The sequence below is a fragment of the Hemitrygon akajei genome, chromosome 2 (assembly GCF_048418815.1).
Source record: "Hemitrygon akajei chromosome 2, sHemAka1.3, whole genome shotgun sequence".
Taxonomy (NCBI): Eukaryota; Metazoa; Chordata; class Chondrichthyes; order Myliobatiformes; family Dasyatidae; genus Hemitrygon; species Hemitrygon akajei.
Genome location: NC_133125.1, coordinates 64527607 through 64546328, shown reverse-complemented (window position 1 = coordinate 64546328; position 18722 = coordinate 64527607). Strand labels below are relative to the sequence as shown.

General features: G+C 39.9%; 1 protein-coding gene across 2 annotated transcripts in view; it reads right to left on the bottom strand.

Annotated features, from left to right (window-relative positions):
- Positions 1-1382: 1382 nt before the first annotated feature.
- The window catches only part of zcchc7 (zinc finger, CCHC domain containing 7), a 243492-nt gene continuing 226152 nt past the window's right edge, over positions 1383-18722 (bottom strand). For both annotated transcript variants that reach the window (XM_073024013.1, XM_073024018.1), the window contains exons 7-9: positions 4212-4307; positions 3756-3873; positions 1383-2451 (exon numbers count right to left, since the gene is read on the bottom strand). In XM_073024013.1, coding sequence (XP_072880114.1) covers positions 1886-2451; positions 3756-3873; positions 4212-4307 — 780 coding nt within the window. In that variant the 3' untranslated portion in view covers positions 1383-1885. The remainder of the gene's footprint in view (positions 2452-3755; positions 3874-4211; positions 4308-18722) is intronic.

The window sequence follows — 18722 nt, the reverse complement described above, 5'->3', positions numbered from 1 at the left end:
TTTAATGCCAGTATTGTCTGGAATTTAATCCAAGTAAAAAGTGAATTTTTATTGAAAAATTGGAGATATACAAGCAAAATATCAGGAGAAGAATGTTCTCACAGTTTCCCTGCATGGGAAGTATGGCACTCTCTTTCACAGATGGTGATTTGCAAGAGCACTGCTTACACCTGCAGTCACTGAAGAAGGATTTTCAGAATCAATTCAAGGATTTGAGCGATCTGGAAATTCTGTACTGGGTAATTAACTCGTGTCTTTGCAAGGTAAAAGAACAGGAAGAGAGCTTGCAAGAAATTATCAAAATTCAGAATGATGAAAATACCAAAAATGCTTTTCGAAAAGTCAGCTTTTGTGGTATGTGGCTACACTGTCATACAGTTTCCTGGTGTTTGGAGAAGAGCTAAACCTCTCTTCATTGCATTTCCATCTTCCTACTTTGTTGAAAGAGGCTTCACTGCAGTGAACCACATACTCACAAAAACAGAAACTGCTTGGACATTGTTATTTGTGGGGACTTAAGGCTTTTGCTGACACAACTTGAACTAGATAAACTCTTGCTAAAAACCATCAAGGATCACATTGATATTGAAGCTGCTGCACAGCGCACAAGGACTGTGTAAGCTACGTTTAAAGACAAATAAAAATTTAAAACAGAATTATTTTTCTCATGTTAGCATATGGTAGACTTGTTTTTACACTATGGGGGTACGGGTAAGTATATTGTGCCTAAGAGAGGGGCGTTGATAAATCTGCTCTTAAACCCTCTTACAGAAGGTGAGCAAGTCAGTGACAAGTGCTTCTTTTTAGAAGCATTATGGACCAAGAGTGGAAGTGCTAAAGGGGATGTAATCAAAAGCTTCGTCAAGAGCTGAATTTAAAGGAAGGTCTAAATGAGGTCAAGCTTGCCTATGGAGCAACACACAAGATGCTGGAGAAATACAGCAGGTCAGGTAGCATCTATCGGGGGAAACAATAACTTTTCATTTCCCTCTATAGTTGCTGTCTGAGCCGGACTTTCTCCAGGATCTTAAATGTTGTTCCAGATTTGTGTTTACAAGTTCAGCTCTGGTTCAGAAAAGATGTCAAAATTGTAAAGGATCTGACTTAATGCAGATTTAGCCAGGGAGGGTGATAGAATTGGTAGTGTGAGTAGATGATGATAAGCTTCCCACAGGCTAATTCAACCAAATGTGACTAATTCCATACCATTCATTTTTTCAACATTCAATTTCCATAATGTTCCCTCTCATACATTCTTGACAAGTAACATTCATAAAACATCTTTTATGCAGAATTATGATGTAAATTAAAAATCAGGATCTTGAAGATTTTTCCTCAGGATAAACAGGAAAAGACAATAAATCTTGTGGTGAAGCTGAAAATTCCACTTTAAGAAATTTATTAAACAAGGAATACTTCAGTATTTAATAACTTGTAAAGTGATAGCACAAGCAATATGTCATTCTGGAGGTCATAACTTTAAGAACAATATATAACCTCACAGCATGTAACTGCAATGAAAACATTTAAAGTCTTTATTAAATGAAACTACTAATCCAGTTAAAAAATAACACGTTTCTCCTTTCCTATACAATAATTTAGGCTTTTGTTTACCCATTATGTGGACTGCCTTCGTTTTGGTTTTGGTGCCTCTTTCTTCTCAGAACATGCAAATGCAGTCCTGGGAAGATTGTCAAATTATTCATCCACACATTTTTTGGTTAGCATCACTAGTGGCTTGGTGATACACAGAATTCTGTGGATATGTGTTCATGAATGCCATGTCAAATTAAATTAACACCAACAGTGTTTACATTATTTAATTGTCGCCATGTGACATCTACTTTCCCAGAAACAAATGCAACTATTTACTATTTTAACTGGTCTACACTTCCTGCAATTTAGAAAGCCTCTTGCGCTTTTTTTCCTGTTTTATTATTAAAGCATTATTTGGGATGGGGGATGTTGTACTATCTACAACAGATACTTTTGTTTTTTTAGCCTTTTTCCACCCTTTCTTTATATGCTTTAAAGAAGCAGTTAAGTGTTTTTTCTTTTTCCTTATCTTGTTCTTCTTATTCTTCATCTGATCCAGTAGTCCATCAGACTGTGGTGGGTTACCGTGTACAAACAGAAAACTTTGGTGTTTTCTGTGGTGAGCAGTATCGGATGCTGCTAACCTCGCTCCAAGTCCCCTTGGAAAATCTTCCTCAGCACCGTCACTGAGCCTTTGTGGAACAGGGGAAAAACGATGGTGCAGTTTTGTTTTGCATTTTGTCATCATACTATTTCTGGTGAACTCTCCTCGTTCTTGTTCCCTACGTCTTTTCTTCAGCAACTCTTTCTTCTGTTTTTTCTTTTCTTTCTTTGAAAGGCAATCTTTGCTTGCAGACTCCTTGCACTGTTTCTTAGCAGGAAAACTGATTTCAAGAAGTCCGGCATCTTGAAGTTCTGCAGGAGAAACAGTCAAGTTAAGAAACTTAACTTCCATTACTTTTCATCTATGCAGTGATCATGCCAGGATCATGCCCATATTTTCAACCATGGGCCACAATACTTATAATTATTATTAGGTTTAAACTAATTGAAGAACATTTGGTTCAAAAAAATTCTTTCTAATTTGCCATTGGGATGGGGCCATCCCTAGTATGCCTTGGGAATTATGAATTAACCAAGAAGTCAGATTCCTTTCTGTAGAGGAATTTAATGAAGCAACTATCTAATGGCTTTGTAGAAGTGTTCTGGAAAAAGCCCATAGATTGTAAATTTTACTGAATAAATCTAGTATCACATTTGAAAGGACATGATCTGAAGTTATAGTGTCTTTCACATCTCTCATTAAATGCCCATAACATTTTACAGTCAATATAGTACTTCTACAAGACAGGAAATGGAAGAAGCTAACTTGTGCAAAACAGATTTCCATAAAGAACAGATGATCCATTTTAGGGATGTTGATCAAGGCATCAAAAATAACTCATCAATTTAGTGGAATGCAAGCAATCTTGGTTTATAAGCTAATTCAGAATTCTCTTATACAGAGCTGCCAGCCTAGATTTCTGTACTCCAATGTCTGGAGTTTGAGTCACAAAGTTCTGGATTTGCAATGAGGCTGTTACCCAATGCAATGAACTTAGCACTCCAATATGCAACAGTGGGATCAGCAGTCAAGACCACTGGGACATCAGGATAATTGAATTGATTGTGAGCCAATTATCAGTTGTGAGAGGCAGCATAGCCTTGGTTTGTATTCCCTGAAATATACAAACAGTCCAACTGAGGTGTCTGAAAGGGATTCCACGGATCCCACTGAGAAAGTACAAGAAATCTATTTCACTTAACAGAACATTCAGAACAGCCAAAATTACTGTCAGGTCATTCAGGATTGAATTCAGATAGGATATTGTCCCCACCCAAGAGCTAATTGAAATCTAGTAAGTCACTTTCAAAATGCAGTGGATACCAGTTTAGTTAAAATATTCAATATAGAATTTGATAGATTTTAATCAATGGCTACACTAGTCTCCCAGTGCTCCACTGATGCTGTTCATCAGCCGGTTGATTTCAGTCTGGTGACAGTGGCCCATTGTTGGTTCTCTTTATCTTGTTTCTTATCAAATAATTCTTTCGCAATTGGTGGCTCAACTTAAGTCCCTGCATTCCACAGAAATCTAATGTACAATACAAATAAAAAAAGATCAGTTTCTTTACAGAGAGTGATACAAATTTTATCTCCAACATTAAAAATGACTAACCTTCAACTTTCCTCTGAATCCTCCATTCTCTTTTTTTTATGTCCTTCTTAGTATCATAGTATTTCACGTGTGGTAACGTAGGAAAGGTGTGCTTATGCATCCAACTGCTTGAACATTCCTACAAATTACCAAACCATAGCTCTTTAGTATAAAGAAAATCATAAAATATATTTTCGATCCAGAATACAGAATTTGTTGGTTTGCACAAATTTATCCTGTTAACTTTGTCGTCCAGATATTAGTGCAATGGATGCCATTAGAGGCTGACACTTTGATTTTTGTGTTACAAATATGCAACATTACAGTAAATAAATTGAGAAATTTAATTTTCTGAGACAGTAAATTTTCAGATTATACATTTTGACTTTAATACAACTTGACAATGATTGTTTTAACTGCATTACACCTGAAGCACAAAAATGATACTCTCTCTATAGGTTAATGATTGACACTTACATAACCATAATGCCCTCTTTTTGCACAATTGTAGCAATACATAGATTTCTTTGCAGCAGGCTGGTTAGATCCAGTTATTATTGGTCCTTGATTGGTCTGCAACATGGAAAACAGCAATTTTTATAATCATTCAGAAGCCAGCAACAAGATTATGATACCACAAGACATTTAAATAAAAATTATTGTCATTGAATGTAAAAAGGATTCCATTTTTGGGCTCATCTAATGTATATCAAAGCTACTTTTCATTTTTGCAAGTTGTTATCATTAGAGTGATCAAGGAGCAGGTGAAGGTGAGGAATGACATTGGGCAATGCAGAAAATATGCAGTTGGAATGTCAAAATTTCCTTTAGCCGCCAGGTACTGCTAATCATGTTGTTTATTGCTTTAGCGTCTATCTACATGCTGTGATAATAAAAGCATAAAATATGAAGGTATTCAGCAGGTCAGTCAGCATCAGAGGGAAGAGAAACATGTTTCGGGTCAAGAACCATTTCATTAGAACCAGGAAAGTGAGAAAATAATGTCACATTCTGGTAGGAAGTGAAGAATAAATAGCAGAGAGCTTAGAAAGCAAGTCTGAAGCTGGCTGAAAATGGCAACACAGTTGCATAGGATAGTGAAAAAGGCATTTGGTATTTTTGGCTTCTTCAGCCTAGGCAATGATTATAAGAACTATTATGTCATGTTGCAGCTGTACATATAGTATATGGATTATGAAAGTTGGCACAGCGCATTACAAAACAGAAGACAGCTGGCATCCTGAATTCCTTCACCATAGGGGGTCAAGGAGCTCTCCAGGATTAGGATAATCGAAGGCTGAAAAGAAAATTCACAGACAATTCACTGGAAAGTAAAACTTTTAAAAAAATTATAGACTCCGGCCCATGACTAATGAGTGAATACGGCCGATAGATTCCAAAAAGACAATGTATGCCTGGAGGTGGAATACATGGACAAGATTCTTAATGAATATTTAATGGCAAAGTTAACAATGCTGTGAGGGAATAAACAATTTTTTTCCATAGATCATTAACATTAATATCAATAATGAAACAACTATTTTTGTACTAATCCTATCCAAACTTACTGTATTTTCCCCACACTGCATCAACTGTCACCTCCCTCCTTCACCCTCAGGATGCCACCACCTACACCCAGTGGCCAATTAACTTATCAATGTGAGATCTGGGAGTAACCAGAGCACTCACAGGAAACCCAAATGATCACAAGCAGAATGTCCAAACTTCACCTACAGAACTGAACAAAAGTCTTAGGCACACACACACACACACACACACACACACACACACACACACACACACACACACACACACACACACACACACACACACACACACACACACACACACATATATATATAGCTACTGTATATTATCCCTTTCCAGTTACCAAATAAACTAAATACTACTGCATTAATACAAAGCTAGGTACTCTTACTTCTGTTTCCTCAGCACCTTTCACCTTCCGATTTTAACCAATATACAGCACTATGCAGAACTCTTTTTCAAAATAAAACAAATGTGCCAGAGAACTTTGCACAGTACTGTATACAGCAGCTGCATTAGCTGTGTCACTGTCCTGACAAAGGGTCTTGGCCCGAAATGTCGACAGCGCTTCTCCCTATAAATGCTGCCTGGCCTGCTGTGTTCCACCAGCATTTTGTGTGTGTTGTTTGAATTTCCAGCATCTGCAGATTTCCTCGTGTTTGTGTCACTATGCTGTCTATTTATCTTTAGTCAAAGCATGGGACAACTTTAAAGATAAGCAAGTTAATAACATTCAATTTGAAAGCAAGTTTTTTCAAAGTAGTTGTGGAATCATTCAAAATATCACAAAAAACATAATTTTATTTAGAGATACTGAGCAGAGTAGGCCCTTCCAGCCCTTTGAACTATGCTGCCTCTGAGCCCCCCGAATCAACTCTACCTGAATCATGGGATAATTTACAGTGACCAATTAATCTTTGGTCTGTGGAGGAAACCTGAGCACCTGGAGAAAACCCACACATTCCACAGGGAGGACATACAGACTCCTTACAAATGGCATCTGAATAGCACTCTGAACTCTGACACCCCAAGCTTTAATAGTATTGCGTTAAATGCTATGTTATAACACTCATTATTAATGAAAAATGCAGTAGTACCTTGTGTTATGTTTTGCAACTCTAGAAACTAATTGAAAGAAAAACACAGGAGCTATGATATATTTTGCCTATTTATATTTTCTTTTAGCGAGGTGCGCATACATGTTGTGGTGGCATAATGACGTATGCCATTCATACATATTCTTACATATACTCCATAATGAATTATGTAAACAACAAAGAAAACTTAATCATACAATATATTTACAATATTACTCTAATATTAAATACAGTACACTCCTCCCTGCTTAGCTATACACTCCAACTTAATATAGATTGCATCTCAATTCAAACATATAACATATTGCTCTCTAGTCATTATATATACACACACACAAAGAGCATACAATATAATACAACTACTATATAGGCATCCAAAGCATAGTAAATTTTAAATTGTCCCATTCAGGCCTAAAGCTGGTCTTTCTGACATGTGGTGTGAGTACGAGGGACGACCCCGGAACAGCATTGCTGAGGAGTTGTTGGTTGTGGAGTGTGCTTCACTGCAACATGCAAAGAGGAAAATTGGTGAACTTCTGATTCAGTGTTAGTATACAGTTGGCCCTCCCTATCCATGAGTCCCACATGCACAGATTCAACCAAGCATGGATTGGGAAAACCCCAAAGTTCTCTCTCCAGCACTCGTTGTTTGAGCATGTACAGACTATTTTTTCTTGTCATTATTCCCTAAACAATACAGTATAACAACTATTTACATAGCATTTACATTGTATTAGGTATTATAAGTAATCTAGAGATGATTTTAAAGTACAAGCAGTCCCTGGGTTATGAATGAGTACCATTCCTGAGTCCGTCTTTAAGTCGGATTTGAAGTAGGAACAGGTACATCCGGTATTATTCAGCATCAGTTAGTCAAACGTTTGTCTTAGTATAGAGCATATATTTTACCTTTCTATGCATATAGAACACTTAAGAAATGTATTTAATTCAATAATTAAACCACTGTATTGCTTAGTAATAACTGTAGCTTGCATCCGGGCAGGGCCTTTCACATACTCCATTAAAATTGTTCCGATCGTTGACCGACTGTAGCCTAACGTTTTTCCAATGACCGATGGCGTTTCACCTCTTTCTGATCGCTTTATTGCTTCCACTTTATTTTCAATTGTGATTGTGATTATTTTCGTGAACAGAAACACTGCAGATTCAGAGCTGCACCAGGTCCTAAAGACCACCGCACCGAGACAGGTTAAATAAGGTCGGAGTTCCGCTGGGTCCTTAAGACCTCCGCACTGAGACAGGTTAAATAAGGGACTTGAGCATCCGCGTTTTTTGGTATCCGCAGGGGGTCCCGGAACCAATCCCCCGCGGATTAGGAGGGCTGACTATAGTGTGTTTGGCTGACATTGTTTGCAGTGCATTCTTTAGATTTTGTACAAATCTTACCCTTGGGTGATATGGTGCAGATGTAATATGTCTTATTCCATTTATATTCAGGAATGACTGAAACTATTCTGCAACAAACTGTGGTCCACTGTCACTGACTAAGTGTTCTTAGTGGATATTTATTCTCAGAAAGCAGTGTTGTACAAAAGGAACAGACAGAGGACCTTTGTTTTGCAGATTGTCTCATTAGCTTCTGTTAACGAGTCAATGATTACCTGGTGTTCAGCCTCCAAGCAGACACAGATATAAATGTTATTTGCATATTGCAGCTTGATGACTGGAGTTATGGTGATTTTGTTCCTGTGGTGGAGGTGAGAGGGATATGACACCTCTGGTGAAGGGGCTTGGTGTGTCCATGGTGTTGAACTAGGTTGATCATTTTCCCCCAACATTATCTTCACTTCAGCAGTAAGCTTATTAGAGTGAAGTGCAACATTAAACTAAAAGTGGGGTGTTGAGGAAATGATGCAGCCTTGATTGGTACCACTCTGAACTAAGATTAGGTCACTCTGAATGCAGTGCTTAAAGTCATTATATAATAGGGTGCAAGATGGCGATGAACTTCTATTGCAGCCATACTTGAGAAGGATGAGTCAAAGAATTGGACTGATGCTCTTTGGGATCCAGGTTGGTGTATATGCTGGTTCTATGTTGGAGTGAGTAGGAGGGTCACAAGAATTGCTGAGATGCCAGAATTTTTCCATTCTTGATGACCAAGCTCACAACACATGAAGATGGCATTCTTCTTCTAGTTTGCCTTTCCAGAAAATGGTGTTACCTAGCATATTCTTTGAGCTGGTGATCTCTTGCCTGAGACGTTTCAAAGTGATGATGATATTGTTAAAACATCATTACTTCCGTGCGAGACAAAGTATAGATTTGCTATCACAATGGCTGTGCAGGAAGGTCCTGAATGCCATTTTCAGCAGTCGATTTCTGTGCATTTAAAGGAGGTGCAAAGGCTGGGGAAAATAAATTATCTGTATGTTAATATCATGAAGCAAAGTCAAGTCTCCAGTGATAGGGACAACTGGAAACTTGGTTCTGTTGCATGATATAAACACACATGCACACTGGTATGGACAGAAAGTTAAACAAAGGACCTGACACGTGCAACAGTTTGTTTTCTGGCAAAGGTACACTTGGTAAGTGGAAGGCCTTCAAAAGTAGAATTTTCAGAGTACAGAGTTTGTATGTCTCTGTCAGAATCAAAGGCAAGGATAACAGGTACAGGGAACCTTAGTTTTTGAGAGAAAAAGGTGGTGCATAGCAGGTATAGTCATGCAGGAACACATAAGGTACTTGAAGAGTATGAGAAATATAAGAGAACACTTAAAGAAGGAAATCAGGAGGGCTAAAAGAAGATGAGGTTGACCCAGTAGACAAGGTGAAGGAGAATCCTAAGGAGTTCTACAGAGATATTAAAAGCAAAAGAATAGCAAAGGACAAAATTAATCCTATGTAAGATCAGAATGGTAATCTTATGAGTGATGGGGGGGGGGGGGGGAGATCTTAAATGGATTTTTTGCATCTGTATTTACTCCGAAGATGAACACAGAGTGTATAGATGTGAGGCAATGCAGCAGCAAAGTCATGGACCCTATACAGTTAGGGTGGATAAATCCCCAGGGCCTGACAATGGACCCTGTAGGAGGCTAGTGCAGAAATTGTGGGGGCTCTAGCAGGATATTTAAAATATTCTTGGCATGGATGAGGTGCCGGAGGATTGGAGGACAGTTAATGTTATTCCATTGTTTAAGATCAGCTCTAAGAATAAGGAAATTATAGGCCGGTGAGCCTGACATCAGGAGTAGGTAATTTATTGGATATAGTATTTTAAGAAACCAGATATATAAGTATTTGAATAGACAGGCATTGGTTAGGGATAGTCAACATGGCTTTGTACAAGGTGTTGTGTTTAACCAATCTTGTACAGTTTTTCAAGGAGGTTACCAGTAAAGTCGATGAAGGTAAGGCAGTGGATGTTGTCTACATGTACTTTAGCAAGGCCTTTGACAAAGCCCTGCATGGGGGGTTGTTCAAGAAGGTTCAGTTGCTTGGCATTCAAGATGGGGTAGTAATTTGGATTAGACATTGGCTTCATGGAAGAAGCCAGAGAGTGGTGTAAATATTTGCTTCTCTGACTGACGGCCTGTGACTAATGGTGTGCTGCAGGGTCCATTGTTGTTTCTCAGCTATATCAATGATCTAGACGATAATGTGGCGAATTGGATCAGCAAATATGAAGATGCCACCAAGATGGGAGGTGTAGTGGACAACAAGGAAGACTGTCAAAGCTGGCAGTGGGATCTGGATCAGCTGGAAAAATGGCTGAGAAATAGCAGATGGAATTTAAGGTAGACAAGTGTGAGATGACGACATTTGAGGACCAACCAGGTCTTAAACAGTAGGGCGCTGAGGAGTGCGGTAGAACAAAGGGATCTGGGAATATAGATAGAATAATTTCATGAAAGTGGTGTCACAGGTAGACAGGATTGTAAGGAAAGCTTTTAGCACAGTGGCCTTCTTAAATCAATGTACTGAGTACAGGGAATTGTGTAAGATGTTGGGGAGGCCTAACTTGGAGTATTGAGTCCAGTTTTGGTCTACCTACAGGAAAGATGTGAATAAGTTTTAAAGAGTGCAGAGAAAATTTACAAGGATGTTGATGTGACTTGAGGAATTGTGTTATAGCATAAGGTTCAATAGGTTAGAACTTTATTCCCTAGAACGTATAAGATTGAGGGAAGATTTGATAGAAGAATACAAAATTATGAGGGGTATAGGTAGGGTAAATGCAAGAAGGCTTTTTTCTAGTTATAGTCTCACCCAAGAAGGTTGGGTGAGACTATAACTAGAGGTCATGGGTTCAGGGTGAAAGGTGAAATGTTTAAGGGGAATGTCTTCACTCAGAGGGTGGTGAGAGCGTGGAACGAACTGCCAGTGTAAGTGGTGGATGCAGAGTTGATTTCAACATTTAAGAGAAATTTAGATAAGTACATGGATGGGAGGGCTATGGACCAGATGCAGGTTGATGGTCTATGCAGGGCAATGGTTGGCACAGACTAAATGGGCCAAAGGGCCTGTTTCTGTGCTGTAGTGTTCTGTGACTCTAAGCACCCACACCCTGAAGGCTGCCAAATCTTAACCTCCTTTATAGTCTATATTTCATGTGTTAACCCTTTGGTACATGCTTTTGTATCTTCCGCCTGATGGGATGGGAAGAAGTGAGAATGTCTGGTGGAAAGAGGGTTTTAATGACATTGGCTCTTCTACTGAGGCAGTGAGAAGTGTAGACAGAGTTCATGGAGGCTGTGATGTGCTGAATTGTGTTTACAACTTCCTACAGTTTCTTCGGTTTCGGGCAGAACAGTTAGCATACCAACCTATGATGCATACACAGTGGACAAGTGAATAATCTACAGAGCACAGAGAGCCGATTAAAGCTTCCATTGTTTGGCAATTAGAGTGATGAGGGAGAATGAAACATTGAGGTGAATGAAGAAACTTGGAGATCATTTGGGTGCTTCAGCGCTCTGCAGTCTCCAAGAGGATTCTGGGAGACATGGACAGTGTGCGCAAACTTCATGGTGAGAAGGCTGTGGGATGAGACACAAATTGTTTTTTGGCTTCATTTCGCCAAGTAAAGTTTGAGGGAGATTGAAGCATCAAGGCGAGTGCAGCGGGTGAGCACCAGCTGCCTGTCTTTCAGTTGGTCTGCTACAGAGAGCAAGGCTCTGCCACTGGGCCCAGGGAGTGTCCCCCAGGTTTTTCTGTATTTTGGATGTGGACTTGGACTATAGGCTTTTTTTTTCCAGTTTTATGGTTTTTTATATTCTGTGTTTTTCACCTGATCCTTCTTGTTTTTTTGCGTGGGAGAACGAATTTGGGGGTTAAGGTGCCTGTTTCGTTTTGTATTTTTGTGCGGGAGGAGGGATTTGGTGGCTGGTGTGTCTGATCCATCTTTGTTCGTTTTTTTGTGTGGAGAGGGAAGGTTTTGGGGGTTGATGATTGTGCTGCCTCTCTTTACTTGCTTGGTTTCATGGCTACTCGAAAAGAAATTGTACATTTTGATAACAAATGAACCTTTGAGCAGAAATACAGTAATGTGCAAATAGAAATTTAAGGGATGTAGAAGAAATAATGTGGTTCTAATAGGAAATTTTGTTTGTTACTTGGATAGCAGATAGACAATAGACAATAGGTGCAGAAGTAGACCATTCGGCCCTTCGAGCCTGCACTGCCATTTTGAGATCATGGCTGATCAATTACTATCAATACCCGGTTCCTGCCTTGTCCCCATATCCCTTGATTCCCCTATCCATAAGATACCTATCTAGCTCCTTCTTGAAAGCATCCAGAGAATTGGCCTCCACTACCTTCCAAGGCAGTGCATTCCAGACCCCCACAACTCTCTGGGAGAAGTTTTTCCTTAACTCTGTCCTAAATGACCTACCCCTTATTCTCAAACCATGCCCTCTGGTACTAGACTCTCCCAGCATCTGGAACATATTTCCTGCCTCTATCTTGTCCAATCCCTTAATAATCTTATATGTTGCAATCAGATCCCCTCACAATCTCCTTAATTCCAGCGTGTACAAGCCCAGTCTCTCTAACCTCTCTGCGTAAGACAGTCCAGACATCCCAGGAATTAACCTCGTGAATCTACGCTGCACTTCCTCTACAGCCAGGATGTCCTTCCTTAACCCTGGAGACCAAAACTGTACACAATACTCCAGGTGTGGTCTCACCAGGGCTCTGTACAAATGCAAGAGGATTTCCTTGCTCTTGTACTCAATTCCCCTTGTAATAAAGGCCTACATTCCATTAGCCTTCTTCACTGCCTGCTGCACCTGCTCATTCACCTTCAGTGACTGATGAACAAGGACTCCGAGGTTTCTTTGTATTTCTCCCTTACCCAACTCTACACCATTCAGATAATAATCTGCCTTCCTGTTCTTACTCCCGAAGTGGATAACCTCACACTTATTCACATTAAACGCCATCTGCCAAGTATCTGCCCAGTCACCCAGCCTATCCAAGTCACCCTGAATTCTCCTAACATCCTCATCACATGTCACACTGCCACCCAGCTTAGTATCATCAGCAAATTTGCTGATGTTATTTTCTATGCCTTCATCCAAATCGTTGACGTAAATGGTAAACAGCTGTGGTCCCAATGCCGAGCCCTGTGGCACCCCACTAGTCACCACCTGCCATTCCGAGAAACACCCATTCACCGCTACCCTTTGCTTTCTATCTGCCAACCAGTTTTCTATCCATGTCAATGCCTTCCCCCCAATGCCCTGAGCTTTGATTTTACCCACCAATCTCCTATGTGGGACCTTATCAAATGCCTTCTAAAAATCGAGGTACACTACATCCACTGGATCTCCCCCGTCTAACTTCCTGGTTACATCCTCGAAAAACTCCAACAGATTGGTCAAGCATGATTTACCCTTGGTAAATCCATGCTGGCTCGGCCCAATCCTATCACTGCTATCTAGATATGCCACTATTTCATCCTTAATAATGGACTCCAGCATCTTTCCCACCACCGATGTCAGGCTGACAGGTCGATAGTTCTCTGTTTTCTCCCTCCCTCCTTTCTTAAAAAGTGGGATAACATTAGCCATTCTCCAATCCTCAGGAACTGATCCTGAATCTAAGGAACATTGGAAAATGATTACCAATGCATCCGCAATTTCCAGGGCCACCTCCTTTAGTACCCTAGGGTGCAGACCATCTGGACCTGGGGATTTGTCAGCCTTCAGTCCCATCAGTCTTCTCACCACCGTTTCCTTCCGAATGTCAATCTGTTTCATTTCCTCTGTTACCCTATGTCCTTGGCCCATCCATACATCTGGGAGATTGCTTGTGTCTTCCTTAGTGAAAACAGATCTAAAGTACTCATTAAATTCTTCTGCCATTTCTCTGTTTCCCATAACAATTTCACCCAATTCATTCTTCATTCTTCAAGGGCCCAACACTGTTCTTAACTATCTTCTTTCTCTTCACATACCTAAAAAAGCTTTTGCTATCTCCCTTTATATTCCTGGCTAGCTTGCGTTCGTACCTCATTTTTTCTCCCCGTATTGTCTTTTTAGTTAAGTTCTGTTGTTCCTTAAAAACTTCCCAATCATCTGTCCTCCCACTCACCTTAGCTCTGTCATATTTCCTTTTTTTTAATGCTATGCAATCTCTGACTTCCTTTGTCAACCACTGTGGCCCCTTTCCCCCCTTTGAATCCTTCCTTCTCTGGGGGATGAACTGATTTTGCACCTTGTGCATTATTCCCAAGAATACCTGCCATTGCTGTTCCACTGTCTTTTCTGCTAGGCTATCCGTCCAGTCAACTTTGGCCAGCTCCTCCCTCATGGCTCCATAGTTTCCCCTGTTCATCTGCAACACTGACACCTCCGAGCTGCCCTTATCCTTCTCAAATTGCAGATAAAAGCTTATCATATTATGATCACTACTCCTAATGGCTCCTTTACTGCAAGATCGCTTATCAAATCCTGTTCATTACATAACACTAAATCCAGAATAGTCTTATCCCTGGTCGGCTTCGTACAAGCTGTTCCAAGAATGCATCTCGTAGGCACTCTACAAACTCCCTATCCTGTGGTCCAGCACCAACCTGATTCTCCCAGTTCACCTGCATGTTGAAATCCCCCATAACTACTGCGACATTACCTTTGCCACATGCCAATGTTAACTCCCTATTCAACTTGCACCCAATATCCATGCTACTGTTTGGTGGCCTGTAGACAACACCCATTTGGGTCCTTTTGCCTTTACTGTTCCTCAGTTCTATCCACACAGACTCTACTTCTCCTGACCCTATGTCCCCCCTTGCAAAGGACTGAATCTCATTCCTCACCAACAGGGCCACCCCACCCCCTCTGCCCACATTTCTCTCCCTACGATAGCACGTATACCCTTGTACATTCATTTCCCAGGTCTGATCTCCCTGCAGCCATGTCTCCGTTATCCCAACAACATCATAGTTACCCATTTGCACCTGGGCTTCAAGCTCATCCGCCTTCTTTCTTTTTTTAAAAATTTTTTTAATTAGTTTTTCAAAACATTTTACAAAATTAAAAACCCCAAATCCCAATGAGGAGCATTAATACAGAGCAAGGTTAAGCATACAATAACAATATGCTACACAGGAAGAGAATTTAACAAAAAAGCACCTAAATTAAAGACAAGTGAGCTTAGTGTCCTCCCCAAGCCCCACAACACAAGAAAAAAAAACAATTCCAGACCAACCACCACACAATATAGAGAGTATAAGTCCGAACAGTCAAACTCCCAGACTGTAAATACACTTAGCAACAGAGGATAATAATGCCTACTACCAGAAAAAAAAGGGAGCTGAAAGCAAGGGACTGAAAAGAAAAAAAAACCCTAGTCAAGAGGAAGGTTATGAAAGTACTCAATAAAAGGCCCCCAGATCTTATGGAACTTTAAATCCGAATTGAGAACTGAATAATGAATTTTTTCGAGGTCCAAGCAGGCCATAATGTCGTTAAGCCATTGCGCATGAGTGGGCGGGGCAACATCTCTCCATCTAAGGAGGATCAAGCGTCTCGCCAGGAGAGAGGCAAAGGATAGTATTCGGCATTTGGTCGGACCCAGACATAAATCTGTCTCGCCCCAAAAACCGAACAGAGCAATTAAGGGGTTAGGTTCTAGGTGCTGATTCAGAATACCCGATAGTGTAGTGAAGACATCTTTCCAGAATTTCTCCAAGCTAGGACACAGCCAGTACATATGGATGAGAGAGGCCACGCCCCTCTTGCATTTATCACAGAGCGGACTAATGCCAGGGTAGAATCGAGATAGTTTAGATTTAGACATATGGGCTCTATGAACAATCTTAAACTGTAAGAGACAATGGCGAGCACAAAGAGAGGTTGAGTTAACCGATTTGAGAACTGAGTCCCAGCTCTCCTCGGATAAGGAGATATTTAAATCCTGCTCCCAGGCCATTTTAATTTTATCCACAGGGGCCCGTCGTAAGGCTGCTAGTTTATCTTGGATAATTGAAATTAAACCTTTACCTAGTGGATTAATGGAGAGAAATAGGTCCATAGCATTTTTCGCAGGCATTTCAGGAAAGTTAGGAATTAAAGGAGCAGTAAAGTGTCGGATTTGGAGATATCTGAAAAAGTGAGCGTTAGGTAGGTTGAACTTAACAGAGAGCTGTTGAAAAGAAGCGAAGTGGTTATCAATGAAGAGATCTTCAAAATGTCTAATGCCCTTCCTGTACCAAACATGGAATGCTGAATCGAACGTGGTAGGTAAAAAAAGGTGATTATGTGCGACAGGGCTAGAAATGGAAAACCCCTGGAAACCATAGCATTTCCTGAACTGAGCCCATATACGCAAAGTGTGTCTAACCAGAGGATTAGCTATTGATCTGGGCAGACTGCTAGGGAGTGCAGAGCCAAGAAGTGCAGATATAGATAATTCTTTAGTGGAGCTCAACTCCATTGCCACCCAGTTAGGGCACTCAGGTTGACCGTGGAAGAAAGACCAGAAGGCAGCACAACGTATATTAGCTGCCCAGTAATATAAGCGAAAGTTAGGTAAAGCCATGCCACCCTCTTTTTTAGATTTTTGGAGGTGGATTTTATTAACTCTAGAGCGCTTATTCTGCCACAGATATGACAAAATAATAGAGTCTAAGGAATCAAAAAAAGATTTAGGAATAAAAATTGGGATAGATTGAAATAAGTATAAGAATTTGGGGAGAACATACATTTTGACAACATTGATACGACCTACCAAGGACATAGATAGAGGTGACCATTGTACCAGACTCTGTTTTGTAGCATATGAAAGGTTGACAAAGTTTTCACGAAAGAGATCTTTAAACTTCCTTGTGACTGTAATTCCAAGATAAGTAAATTGATTATGGACTACTTTAAAAGGGAGATCTCGAAATATTAGTTCTTGTGCTTCTTTATTAATTGGGAAAAGTTCCGCTTTATTTCTGACACTTCGTGCATTCAGATATAGAATTTTTAACCCATTTCTCCTCTCTCTGTTTGAATCGCTGCCTATTGTGCTTAACCCAGCTCCCCGAACTCCCATTGGGCTATACACCCCTAGAATTTTGTTGTCCTTCCTAAATTTACTTATTCTTTCAACACATTTAACTCCATGTTCCGTCAGACCATCCCTCTGTACATGAGTCCTCCTTATCACTTGTTCCGCCCCACCTTCCTCAACTACACACTTAATATTCCGGAACCGTGTAGTCCCCACCTGTCCTTTATTCTTCCTCTTGCTATCCTCTCTCACATTCTGGATCCCCGCCCCCTGCAAATTTAGTTTAAACCCCCCCCCCAAGAATCACTAGCAAACTTTCCTGCAAGAATGTTAGTACCGCTCCAGTTCAGGTGTAAACCGTCCCTTCGGAACAGATCCCACCTTCCCTGGAACAAAGCCCAATTATCTACAAACCAGAAGCCCTCCCTCCTGCACCATCCTCTCAGCCACGTATTAATCTTTATAATCCTTCTGTTCCTTGCCTCACTCGCACATGGCACAGGTAGCAATCCTGAGATTGATGCTCAATGAATAGAACCTAGAGAGTTCTGGCATATTTTGGCAGGGTTTTGAAACAACATGTTTAGGAAGCAACAAGGGAGCCCAAATGCCAAAACAAAACTGGTCAATAATTTGCAGTAAGAGACATCTTGTGAAAAGACACTGTAATTTGTTAGAATGTGGAACGAAGAGAGCAGGGATAAAAGATATGTTCTCCAACTGACAAGAGATGAGAAATGATGATACCTAGGAATCAAGTGTCACCTTCAGCTTTTCATCATGTGCAGTAATCAGTTAGATGAACAACAGAATTATATCTTCAAGTGTGCTATTTACTCTGTTAGGAAGTTCAGCAATTCATGCACAAAGTAGCAAAAAGCCTTGGTCAGATTATCCTCTGGATATCTGCATTTAGATTTAAACGTCATAATAGATTGTCCATGGAATAGTAAAGGAAGGATTCACTGGAACAATGCCAGAATAAAAGGGTTTTAAATTATGAGGAAAGGATGCATAAGCTGGGCTTGCATTCTCTTGGATTTGAGAATTTAAGGTGTTTAAAATGAAAAGAACTTGTGTTGATGAGATGCATACAAATTAATCTATCTAGTGATACAATCTAGAATAGTACATACAATCTTTGTATCTATTATTTAAAGTAAAAATAAGAGAACAAATTTGAGATTGGCTTTTAAGGAGTGAAATCAACAAATGATGCCATGCATGGTTATGTGAAAATCTGGATCATTTTCACTCAAAAGCTATCAAGGAAATGGAACAAAGTGCACATTGCATTTATGATTAGCACAAAACAGAAATATCCAAAGCACCCCAGACTGAATTTCCAAACCAATAAATATTTCATGAGAATCCAGTTTAAAAAAAAAGGATGAAGAAACAAACCAAATAGCCGATATGACACACTGTTGCTAACAAAACTAGCTCTAATGACTACAACATATTACTGCACTGCAGATACTGAGGAAAAGAACTAAAAAGTACATATATTTATATAATATAGCTCAGTGGTGCTAGAAAGTTTGTGAGTCTTTTAGAAGTTCATCTATTTCTACATAAATGTGACTTAAATTGTGATCAGATCCTCATGTAAATCCCAAAAGTAGATAAAAGAGAACCCAATTAAATAAATAACACAAAAACGTAATAGTTGTTCATTTATTTACTGAGAAAAATGATCCAATATTCATGTATTTGTTGAAAAAAGTATGCGAACCTTTGCTTTCACTAACTGGTGTCTTGTATAGCATCAACCAAATGTTACTGGGAACTGTTGATCAGTTCTGCACGTCAGCTTTGAGGAATTTTAAACCATTTCTCCTTACATGAACTGCTTGCTTCAGGTTGTTCCACA